At 36.9% G+C, this 13,135-nt stretch overlaps 1 protein-coding gene across 6 annotated transcripts in view; it reads left to right on the top strand.

The window, feature by feature from the left end:
* LOC140716840 (rho guanine nucleotide exchange factor 12-like) overlaps positions 1-13,135 on the top strand; it is a 144,701-nt gene that overhangs the window by 93,614 nt on the left and 37,952 nt on the right. For all 6 annotated transcript variants that reach the window (XM_073029803.1, XM_073029800.1, XM_073029802.1 and 3 more), the window contains 3 exons: positions 11,356-11,464; positions 11,550-11,750; positions 12,286-12,430. In XM_073029803.1, coding sequence (XP_072885904.1) covers positions 11,356-11,464; positions 11,550-11,750; positions 12,286-12,430 — 455 coding nt within the window. The remainder of the gene's footprint in view (positions 1-11,355; positions 11,465-11,549; positions 11,751-12,285; positions 12,431-13,135) is intronic.

Raw genomic sequence — 13,135 nt, 5'->3', positions numbered from 1 at the left:
TGCCGTTATCAACATTTGATAGGCATACCCAGTTTGTGTTTAATTTTCTATTTTAATTTAGCCCCATTAATGACGGATAAATAAGTACAGCGTGATCTCTGAGTCTGAAGGTGGTGAAGCCTTGAATTCTAATCCTACTAAGAAACAAACTACAGAAAGTGCATCAATACAATGTTCCATACCAGGAGTATGGTTTTATTCCATTCCTGTCAGATCAGCGATGCCCCATGTGTTTTTCTTGTAATACTGTACTGTCTAATGAAGCCATGAAACCATCAAGATTGCAGGAACACTTCTGTAAAGGACACCCTGAAAGGCTACTTATGGTATTACTCAGTTCTAGAAGATGAAAGAAGCATTTGAAAAGCATTGCACACCTGAGTCATTTGCCAAGAAGGGTAAAAATGACCTTGATAGTGGTCTCATTGCTTCTTATAACCTTTCCAAAATGATAGCAAAATGTGGAAAATCTCATACAATTGGTGAAAGATTAGTAATGCCTGCTGTATCAGAAGTCCTCACCACAGTTCACAATGGATGCCAGCATTTTAAAATCAATTCCTCTGAGTAATATCTCAGTAGCTTGTCGTATTGATGGAATGAGTGAAGACATTGAGTATCAACTAAGCACAGAGCAACAAAAAACAGAATTTGGGATACAACTGGATGAGTTAACTGTGAGACAGTGAGGCATTGCTAATGGCATATGTATGTTTTATTAAAAATATGAAGAGATCATCTTTTGTAAGAAGTTAAAAGCAAACATGAACAGAGAATTAATCTGTGATGAGCTCAAGAAGTATATTGAGGCTAAAAGTATTCCCATTAGGAACATGATTTCTTGTGCAGCAGATGGAGTATTTTATATGACAGGTCACCATGCTGGTTTAGTGACATTTATGAAAAAAGAAATTCCAAGTCTGTTTGCAATCCTTTGTGTAATTCATCATCAGCATCTTGCCGGCTGAGGTTTTTTTTCAAGCATGACTCTTGTAATACCTGCTATCAACATAATTAAAGCTCATCCGTTAAATAGCAGGATATTTCACTAGTTATGCCAAGATAACGATGAAGAGTTTAAATGCTTGCTTCACAGTTTAGTTTGTTGGCTGCTGCTTAAAATGCTTCTTTGATCTTTTGACACTGTGGTTGAATTTTTGCTCAGTCAACAAGAGCTTGGGAAACAAGATTGAACTTCTACATGGAGATGTGCCGTATGTAGCTGATCTGTAGAACAAAATGAGCGTTCTAAATATGAAACTGCCGGGTGAGAATTTTGATTTAATCCAGGCAAAAAGTGCACTGTCCACTTTTATTGGAAATACATAAGCAAAACATTGGGAAAAGAATGTTTTCACAGTTTCCCTGAATGGTAAGTCTGGCACTCTTTCACAGACAGTGATTTGCAAGAGTACTGCTTACACCTGCAGTCGCTGAAGAAAGATTTTCAGAATCAATTCAAGAATTTGAACAATCTGGAAATTCTAGACTGGGTAATTTCTTTGCAAGGTGGAAGAACATGAAGAGAGCTTTCAAGAAAAAACTATCGAAATTCAGAATGTGAAGAAGCAAAAACCAGAAAATCTGCAGATGCTGGAAAACTGAGCAACACACGCAAAATGCTGGAGGAATTCAGCAGGCCAGGTAGCGTCTTTGGGAAAAAAAGTAGAGTTAACATTTCAGGCAGAAATGTCGACAGTACTTTTTTTCCATAGTTGCTGCCTGGCCTGCTGAATTCCTCCAGCATTTTGTGTATGTTGATGAAGCAGAAATGCTTTTCAAAAATGTTGGCTTTTGTGGTATGTGGCTACACTGTCATACGAAGTTTCCTGGTCTTTGGAGAAGAGCCAAACTGCTCTTCATTGTATTTCCATCCTCCTGTCTTGTTGACAGAGGCTTCAGTGCAGTAAACCACATACTCTCAAAAAAAAACAGAAACCACTTGGACATTGTTACACATGGGGAGTTAAAGCTTCTGCTTTCATAACTTGAAACAGATAATTTCAACTTTTGCAAACAAAACAGTCAAGCTCAAGGATCACATTGATATCGAAGCTGCTGTACAGCACACAGGTACTGTGTAAGGTAGACTTAAAGACAAAAAATATTAAAGCAGAATCATTTTTCTCATATTGGTATATGGTAGATATGTTTTTACTCTACGGGGGTGCTGGAAAGTATATTGTGCCTAAGAGGGGCGTTGGCAAGTATGAAGGTTCTTTGCAGGGTGTTGAGCTAAAAAAGGGTTGGGAAACACTGTCTTAACACAATTGTAATGCTGTGGCATAACCTGAAGTGGGCTGTTTATACAAAGTATCCCAGAAATATTAATGAACTGAATCAGTTTTGTATGGAGGAATGGTCTAAAATTCCTCCTCGCTATTGTACGTCTGATCAGCAGCAACAGGAAACATTTGGTGGAGGTTATTGCTGCTAAAGGAGGTTCAATCAGTTATTAAATACAAGGGTTCACGTACTTTTTCCAGCCTGAACTGTGATTGATTAAACAATGTGCTCAATAAAGACATGAAAAGTACTGTTGTTTGTGAGTTATTAGTTTAGGCAAATTGTGTTTGTCTATTATTGTGGCTTAGATGAAGATCAGACCACATTTTATGAGTAATTAATGTAGAAAACCAGGTAATTGCAAAGGGTTCACAAACTTTTTCTTGCAACTGTATATTACAGCTTGGTACAGCAACTGGTCTGCTTGTGACTGTCACAGGAACCTCCCTCCCCCGGTGGTCTCTATCTAACCTTCTTCCTGCCTTGGTAAAGCAGCCGTCATAATCAAAGACCTTTCCCATCCTGGATATTCTCTTTTCTCTCCATTCCCATATAAAAGCCTGAATGCACTTACCACTAGGCTCAAGGACAGATTTTATTCCAGTGTTATAAGACTACTGATCAGTTTCCTCGTGTGGCTGTTTTACATAACCAAGAGAGTTCTTCTCCATGATTCTGACCGCAGTTTACGTACTGCCAAAAGCTGATGTTAAAGCAAGCAATCGAGGTATTGAGTGCAGTGATCAGCAAATAAGAAACTGCCTACCCCGATGCCTTTCAAACCATTGTTGGGGACTTTAGTCAGGCTTGTTTGAACAGCTTTGAAAAGGAACACGCAAAGCATATCCTGGTATATCTCTGCCTGATTATTGTGAACATAGCTGCAGCACCAGGGATCCCAACAAACTTGTTGCCACTGTTATAGTACGATTAGGAATGCCTACTGTTCCATTCCTAGACTGCATTTTGGGAAATCTAATCACTTGGCTGTCCTCCGATCTGCATAGAGGCAGAGGTTAGAGCAAGACTCCAGAGATGAGGGGAAAAAAAGAGGTGGTCACTGGAGTCGGAGAAGCAGCTGCAGGGATTGCTTTGAGTTGGTGGACTGGGTTGTGTTCAGAGAATGTGAACAAATATGCCCTGGTTGGAGTCTCAAGATGGCGCTCATGGAGTAAACCGCACCTAGGCTTTGCTCCAAAACTTTTACGTTTTTTAGCCTACAAACACCCCTTAAACTTATTCTAAAGGGGTTTAAATATACTGAATTCTTCTTTTTAAACTATTTGAATTATTCTCAACTTGCTGAAATGTCTAAAGTAAAAGAACCGAAACAGACGAAAGAATTGGTAACTTTAGAAGCAGTTGCGAAGATTGTGGAAGCTAAATTTGAAGAGATGCAGGAAAAATTATTCCAAAGGCTTTCGAAATATGACGATCGTTTGAAATCACTCGAAGAAAAGTTTCTGGAACTTTCACTGGAATCACAAAAACAACAGGCAAGCATTTTGGCTCTTGAAGAAGCCGCTCGTAAGAAAGATCGTATGATTGAAAAGATACAAGAAGAGCAAACCTCGACTTCTCAACAGATGGATCGTTATAAAGTTAAAATTACGGATTTGGAAAATCGCTCTCGAAGGCAAAATCTCCGGTTAATTGGAATCCCGGAAGGATTTGAAAGCGGTGATCTTACCGTTTTCTTCTCTAAATTTCTAGTGGATGTCCTGGGCAAAGAGGTCCTGGATTCCCCCCCAATAATCGATCGAGCACATCGGGTAACAAGATTTTATGCAAGTTCAAGTTCAAGTTCGAAGCCGCGGCACATAATTTTGCGGATTCACTATCCTCATATCAAAGATCGCTTGATCCGTGTGGCTCGTAAAAAAGGTATGATAATCCATCAAAATTTCAAGTTTCGTATTTTGGAAGACTATAGCCCAGAAGTATTACGGGCTAGGCTGGCTTTCAGATCAGTTATGTCGAATTTCCACCAGAAAGGCTACAAGCAAGCGCTGCTATTCCCAGCACATCTGAGAGTCGCCCTGGATGATGGAACTGTTCGGCTGTTTAAATCGCCTGCGGATGCTCAAGGTTTCCTGGATCAATGACATTCTATTGGGCTGATCAGTGTAATTTAGCCTATAGATTTGGATCTATTATGGTTTGATATATGGGTCCTTTTTTTTTATATATGGCTTGCATATACTTTTTATATATGATTAAAGCTTTCTTTTTTTTCCTGCTGGGTTTATGCTGATTTTATAGTTTTTCATATTATTAATCTATTTGCGTTGAAAATGACCGATTAGGGTCTCTCTTTTATTTTTCTTTTTTTTAAAATAAAAAACGATATACGCTTTCTTTTATACTTTTAACATCTGAATATTAAGACTGAGGAAAATAAAATGGCGTTTCTTCTTCCCGACTGACTCCAGTGTTTGGAGCGTCATAACTGTTTTGATGTATTTGAAAGTTTGAAACTTTTATTTATTGTTTTAATTCTTTTCTTTTAACTTTTTTGTTTATATACATTTATAACACTAATTTTATATCTTAACTTTCGTAGTATTAACCCTTTTTATAATGTGGGTTGTGTGTATTTTTTTAACTCTATTACGTTCGAGTTGCCGTCTTGAGACATGGGGGTAGTTTTAGTATTAGCTCGCTCGCTTGCCTTTTTTGGCTTTTTTCTTGGGGTTTCAAGGGTGGTGGGAGGGGGATTTTTCTTTCTTTTTTTGTTTTTTGCTTGCTTTTCGCTTAGTTTTATTTTTTGGGCGCATATGAAACTACAAAAATGGCTGCAGTGCTATGACTTCCGGTTTCCTTTTGAACTTACTTCCTTCTTCCGGGTTCATGAGTTCACTTTTCTTTCGAACTTATGTATTAACTATAATATATACTGTCATGATGGTTAAGACTATTAATTTCGTTTCTTGGAATACTAATGGTTTAAATCATCCGATCAAACGGAAAAAAGTATTCAATGTATTCCATAGAATGAATGCTAATGTTATCTTTATACAAGAGACTCATGTAAGGAAGATGGATAGTCAGCGCTTGTTTAGGTTCTGGAAGGGCCAACAGTACCACTCAAATGTGCAAGCCAAAGTGAGAGGTGTGTCTATTTTCATAGACTCATCTACTGCTTTTATACATCATGAAACAATTTCAGATCCGCAGGGTAGATTTTTGCTTATTACTGGTTTACTTTGTAATCAAAAAGTTCTTCTAGTTAATGTTTATGCTCCAAATACTGATTGTCCTGAATTTTTTAAATGTTTATTTACATCCTTTCCCAATCTGAATCAATATAGATTGATAATGGGCGGGGATTTTAATTGTTGTTTAAACCCTGTGATGGTTAGGTCCAAGCCCATTCAAATTTTGCCGAATAAATCGGCTTCTCTTATTAATTCCTTTATGGTTGATTCAGCTATTTGTGAAATTTGGCGTTTTTTACACCCTAATGACAAAGAGTTTTCATACTTTTCCCATGTCTATCATAGTTATTCAAGAATTGATTACTTTTTCATTGATCAGCATTTACTTACAGATGTCATGGATTGTAAATATGACTCAATTACCATATCTGATCATGCACCTTTGAAGTTATCTATTAAGGTGACGGATTCATATATTAGTACGAAAAGTTGGAGGCTTAATCCTGTTCTTTTGCAGGACTCTGACTTTATTAACTTTATTAAACAGCAAATTGATTTGTTTTTCTCAATAAATTCTACAGCAGAGATCTCTAGTGGAATTTTATGGGATACTTTTAAGGCATATATTCGTGGACAGATTATTTCATATTCTGCTGGAGTTAGGAAACGAACTAATTCCAAAATATTAACATTAGTTGATAAAATTAAGGCAATTGATAAGATCTACTCATCAACTCCTAGTAAAGAACTTTATAAAGAAAGAGTGGAACTCCAAATGGAACATAGTTTACTATTAACCTCCTCGATTGAAAGTCAGTTAATTAAATCGAAAGCTCAATTTTATACATATGGAGATAAGTCAGGTAAACTACTAACTAATCAATTGAAAATTGCTTCAGATAAGCGACAAATTACTAGGATTCGTAAACAAGATGGTACTTTGACGATTGACCATAAAGAGATAAATAAAGCCTTTCAAGATTTTTATAATTCCTTATATCAATCAGAATGTACTAAGGACTCTTCTATTATGAATGAATTTTTAGGGAAATTGAATATTCCAAAAGTGACTGTTGAAGATAACGTATTTTTGGATACACCTATTACCGAGTCTGAAATAGAAAAGGCTATTTTTTCAATGAACTCGGGTAAAGCTTCAGGTCCAGATGGTTTTTCCGCAGAATTTTTAAAATCCTTTTCTTCTATACTTTCTCCTTGGCTTTGTAAAATTTTTAAAGATGCATTAAGTATAGGTAAACTACCACAATCTTTTTATGAAGCTTCTATTTCTTTAATTCTTAAAAAAGATAAAGACCCGACTGAATGTGCATCCTATCGACCTATATCTTTGCTGAATACGGATTTTAAGATTTTCAGTAAAATCTTAGCTATTAGATTAGAAAATATATTACCTCGGATTATTTCTGAGGATCAGACCGGATTTATTAAAAATCGCTATTCATCTTTTAACATTAGAAAATTAATTAATATTGCTTATACCTCTACATCTAAAATCCCTGAATGTATTATCTCTTTGGATGCCGAAAAAGCATTTGATAGAGTCGAATGGTCATATTTATTCAATACATTGCAACATTTTAATTTTGGATCAAAATTTATATCATGGATTAAGTTAATATATCATAAACCTTTAGCTTCGGTTTTTACCAATAATCAAAAATCCCCTTTCTTTCAATTATTTCGCGGTACAAGACAAGGTTGTCCTTTGAGCCCTCTATTATTTGATATTGCTTTAGAACCCTTGGCTATAGCTATTCGTGAATCACCCAATATTTTAGGCATTACCCGTGGAGAGACGATGTATAAGGTATCATTATATGCGGACGATTTATTATTATATATATCTGATCCTGAAAAATCTATTCCTGCTATTTCTTCTTTACTTGCTCAATTTAGTAATTTTTCTGGTTATAAATTGAATTTTAATAAGAGTGAACTTTTTCCATTAAATATGTATATTCCAATTTATAATCATGTACCATATAGAATCGTTACAGATTATTTTACCTATTTAGGTATTAAAATTACTAAAAAACATAAAGATTTGTTTAAAACTAATTTTTTACCCTTAATAGATCAAATTAAGCAACTTGCTAATAGATGGTCCCCACTATCTTTATCTTTGGTAGGCAGAGTTAATGCCATTAAGATGATGATATTACCTAAATTTCTATATTTATTTCAAGCATTACCAATTTTTATCCCTAAATCTTTCTTTGATATGGTTGACTCTAAAATATCTTCCTATTTGTGGCAGAACAAAAATCCTAGATTAGGTAAAAAATATTTACAGAAGCCAAAGAAGGAGGGCGGCTTGGCTTTACCAAACCTAAGATTTTACTATTGGGCAGTTAATATACGGTATTTGATATTTTGGATACAAGAATTGACTACAGTAGCTGCCCCACAATGGGTAAATTTGGAATGTAAATCTGTGCAAGATTTCTCATTGATCTCAATCTTAGGATCTTCACTTCCTTTTTCGTTACTCAAAATTAATAAACAGATAACTAATCCCATAGTTAAGTATACATTACGAATCTGGTTTCAATTTCGTAAATCTTTTGGCTTGAATAAGTTTATACTGTCAAGTCCTATAATATCTAATTACTTCTTTCGGCCATCATCTATAGATCAAGCTTTTTTCCTATGGAAAACAAAAGGTATAACATGTTTTCGTGACCTGTATTTGGATGATAACATTATGTCCTTTGAACAGTTATCTAACAAATACAATTTATCTAAAACCCATTTTTTTAGATACTTACAAATTAGAAATTTTCTATATAATGAATTAAAGTCTTTTTCGAAAGAATGTCCATTGGACATTACAGAGAGAATTCTAACTCTTAATCCTTATCAAAAGGGTTTAGTTGCTATTATTTACAATATGATTATGAAGATACAGCCGGATATATCAGAAAAAATTAAGAAGGAATGGCAGGAAGAATTGCATTGCCCTATATCTACTGAGCAATGGGAAAAAAATTTATTATTGGTAAACTCATCCTCTATTTGTGCTAAACATGCTCTAATACAATTCAAGGTTGTACACAGAGCCCACATGTCTAAAAATAAACTTGCTCGATTTTATTCTTATGTTAATCCAATCTGTGATAGATGTCATTCTGATATTGCTACATTGACCCATATGTTTTGGTCTTGTCCTTGTTTACAAAGCTATTGGAAGGATATTTTTAATATCATTTCAAGAGTTTTAAATATTAATCTTCAACCACATCCTTTTACTGCAATTTTTGGTCTACCTATGATAGATAATATGTGTCTATCTGCTTCATCTCAGCGAATGATTGCATTTGTTACACTATTGGCTAGAAGATCTATTTTATTGAACTGGAAAGAAATTAATCCTCCAACTGTATTTCAGTGGCTCTCTCAAACCATTTCCTGTTTGAGTTTAGAAAAAATTAGAAGTGTGGTCTTTAACTCCTCAGTTAAATTTGAGGAAACTTGGAGACCATTTATTCAACATTTTCATGCGAATTAAATGGTCTGATCCTGAACCTTATTGTTACCATCCTGAATTGTATAAATGGAGGTTCGGAGTCATTGGCACTACTGTATGTATTTAACATTGTACAATTGCCCATGTTAGTTTTTTTTTATATATTGTTTTTTTTCTTCTTTTTGGGGTTTTTTTTGTGCTTTTCGTTTTAAATTCTTTATATTAATATTATAAGTTTGGGAGACTTTTTACATTGATAATATATAATTGATTATTAATGAATCTATTATGTACTCTCAAATGTTTTTGTACTTATATTTTACTTATGTTATTTTCTTAAAATCAATAAAAAGATTTGAAAAGAAAAAAAAAGAAAAAAAAAAATATGCCCTGGTTAACGTGGACTTTATTGTAGACAAAATGTCATTGAGTCTTCCCCAATCAGAAGACCTGGTTGGACCAAGAGATCCGTAATGTGCTGAAGGCCAGCTCAGGTCTTGCAACCTAGTAAAATACAAGAAGTCCAGATACAACCTCCAGAAAGCCAACTTGCGTGCAAAGTTGCAAACCTGAACCAAACTTGAATCACTGGAGGATGCTCGACAGCTGTGACAGGGTCTGAATACCATCATCTCCTACAAAGTGAAACTAGGTGACGTAGGTGACAATAAGGCTTTGGTCCCAGATGAGCTCAATGCCTTTTATTCTTGCTTTGACTGTCAAAACATGGAGGCACCTTTGCTAACTCCTATGGGCCCAAATGACATTTTAATTTTTATCGGAGGCCAACGTGAGAGCATCCTTCGGGAGGGTGAACGGAAAGTATTTGGCCAAGTGCCAAAGATCTGTGTTGATCAACTTGCTGGTGTGTTCAATGAGATATTTAACCTCTCACTTCAGCGGTTTAGAGGCACTGCTGCCTCTAAAGAATATGTATGTTTTCCCCGTCACTGTATGCACTTCCTCCAGGTGCTCCAGTTTCTTCCCACAGTCCAAAGGTGTACTAGTAGGATTAACTAGTAGGTTAATTGATCATTGCAAATTGTGCCATGAATAGGCTAGGATTAAATTGGGGGATTTCTGGTGGCGCAGCTCGAAGGGTCGTAAAGGCCTGTTCCACACTGTATCACAATAAATGTGTCACCATATACAACCCCAATGAAGGGTCTCAGCCTGAAGCGTCTACTGTTTACTCTTTTCCATAGATGCTGCCTAGCCTGCTGAGTTTCTCCAGCACTTTGTGTGTTGCTTAAAACCCTGAGATTCATTTTCTTCCAGGCATACTCAATAAATTGAAGACAGATTTTTCACTGTACCTCAATATATATGACAATAGTAAACCAATTTACCATCACATGCATAGCTAGTACATGTTAAAAGCCAACTTCTCACTTTCTCTCATTCCCACTCATCTACCTATCCCCTCACCTGGTTTCACCCATCACCTGCCAGTTTGTACTCCTTCCCCTTCCACCGCCTTATTCTGGCTTCTTCCCCCTTCATTTCCAGTCACAATGAAGGGTCTCTGCCTGAAATGTTGACCATCTGTTCGTCTTCATAGATGCTGTCTGACCCACTGAGTTCCTTCAGAATTTTGTGTGTGTTGCTCTGGATTTCCAGCATCTACAGAATCTCTTGTGTACATATTAAAAAAGACTTTGGAGGGTTGGGAGATGCTTCACTTGACATTGAAAACTTCTGAGTGACTTGTGTGCTGAAGTATTCGTGTGACTGCTAAGATTCTGTTCAGTGCTGACTTCCCCCACCACCCTGGCTGCCTCAAAAAAAATAGTGCGTGTGATGGGCTATTCAACAGTACTAATGTCATTGATCATAAGGAGAAAGCAGTCAAAACTTGCCAGAATACTAGAAAAACTTACCACCTTGTCAGCTGATGCCATTCCCTGTTTAGGACCATTTACACAGAGGTGCTGCTAGTTCTGGAATATATACCTTCGGGCACCACATCCAGGACAATATTAGTATCTGTAACTTTTAGCAGTATTGGAACACATTTTGAGCAGTGTCATGACATTCCCCAGAGTGATTCAATTTGGCTGCAGGCATAGGATATTGAAGTTGGTGGTAACATTGGAAAGGTGAAAACTATTTCCAAATTGATGTCTTTTAATTGAGGTGGGGAATTATGGTTTTGGATGGGGCTGGAGTTTGGTGCTGCAAGTATCTGCTTTTGACTGGAGGAAGAAAACTGGCAACTTATTTACTTTCAGTTTGGAATGGTAAACGGGTATCCTTGCTGCTCTGTCAATCCAGAAGAGATCATGTGGGTGTTTAGTTCCAGATGTGGTATTATTTCAGAGATGAAAGATTGTGGGGTGTATGTGAATGACTTTTGCTGATTGGTTGTTGATGGTTCACTTGACTTATGGTCTCATTCTGCCCTTAATTTTGTACTCTAAACAGCCAAGTATAAAGAAAGAGAAGGAAACAGTGAAAGATGATGAGAAAAAGAAACGTTTCCAGAGCATTCTGGACCCGATCCGTCGCACGAGCAAACAGGATCGCAGTGCGAGTAAGTGTGACCTGGATGTACAGTCATTTTATTTAAAATATTGGATCAAAGTGTCTGGAGACTGATTAGTCACATCTTTGTTCAGTTGAAAAGGCTAAGTTACTCCACCAGAGGCAAACGACAACATACATCCGATCAGCTTCTCACTCTGACCACAGCGAGAGATCAAAATCTATCCAGTTTTTCAACGAGGGAAGTGACACAAGCCATCAGCCCATGGTGATAGGCTCACCAGGCCCGGCTGTGGCCAACACTGTCCATGATGGGATCTCAGAGTGCGACACAGGTATCTGGGAAACGCAGTGCAATTCATTGTTAGCCAGTAGTAAAGAATAATTTATGCACCATGACAATATCTGTAGCCTTGGCTTCCACTGCCTCTGCTCCTGCTGTTACCCTCCTATTGTTTGTGTGCACCTCTATTTTCCCCTTCTCATCTCTCTGCTCCATGTTCTTCATTCACCTTCTTTCCTTATCCTCTTTTCATTAGCCCCCTCACTGTTCCTGCTTTTCTACCTATCTGATCCAGTTTCCAACCCTATTCCCTCTTTTTTTCTCCTCCTCCCTGTTGATCTTTCTTGCCCTAACCTGTCAACCTCTTGCTCTGCCCTTATCCATACCTCTCGCACTCCTTTTCCCATTATAATCGCTCTTGCTCTGCTTCCTGTTTCTTCTCTCTCACATTGAAGCAGAGAGGATGTCAGCATTTAAAAATGTTTGAAAGGAAGTAGGAACAGAATAGCATGTTTTCATACCTAGTTTAAATTTTTCATACAGTTATTTTGGTCTTCCTTGCCTCTGATTTCCTTCATCCTTCGCAGATTCTGCTTTTACAACACCTACTTCATTGAAGATGTTGACAGACAATTCATTAACAGGGGATTCCAGCACTTCTTCACCAAAGTCGACCTTTGAGCTTCCATCCATACTGGATCAGGTGATGGAGGAGGACAGGGAATCTGAGAAGTGAGTATCAGAGCAAAGTGCATCTGATCAAATGAAATAGAACTCAAAACAACTGACGTCTTGCTCATCTCACTAGTGTTTTTTAAAGAGGAGATGAGTTGTGTTGAAGAACATGATTACGGACTGATTGCATTGCATTGAAAGCTATTGGGTGTGGGTAATTGCACGGCTCTATGGGCAATTCTTATCATGCTGCTTGTTTCCTGCTACAGGTTTCCCCTGCAATCCGAAGGTAGAGCATTCCTATGAAACTGTTTGTAATCTGAAATGTCGTAAAGCGAAGAAGCAATTACCATTAATTTATATGGGAAAATTTTTTGAGTGTTCCCGGACCCAAAAAAAATAACCTACCAAATCAAAGCAAATAACACATAAAACCTAAATAGCACTAACATATAGAAAAAAGCAGGAATGATATAATAAATTTACACCCTATATAAAGTAGAAATATTGTAGGTACAGTGTAGTTTCACTTAATAAACTCGGGAAGGCAGTGAACCAAAATCAATTTGGAGAAAAAAAAATCGGCACATACACGCGTATGTACGCACGTACACGCATGCGCAAACAACTGCTCGCACAAGGCTTCACGGTCATTGTAGTCTTTCTCGGGGTAAACACACATTTAAAGCGGGCGTCCTTTTTTCGTAAAAGCAAAAATCCTCTTTGGTTAGCGAAAACAGGTACTAATGTAAATCTTTCGTA

Source organism: Hemitrygon akajei, chromosome 26 (genome assembly GCF_048418815.1).
Source record: "Hemitrygon akajei chromosome 26, sHemAka1.3, whole genome shotgun sequence".
NCBI classification, from domain to species: domain Eukaryota; kingdom Metazoa; phylum Chordata; class Chondrichthyes; order Myliobatiformes; family Dasyatidae; genus Hemitrygon; species Hemitrygon akajei.
The sequence above is the reverse complement of the archived record's forward strand: the minus strand, read 5'-3'. Positions and strand labels throughout refer to the sequence as shown.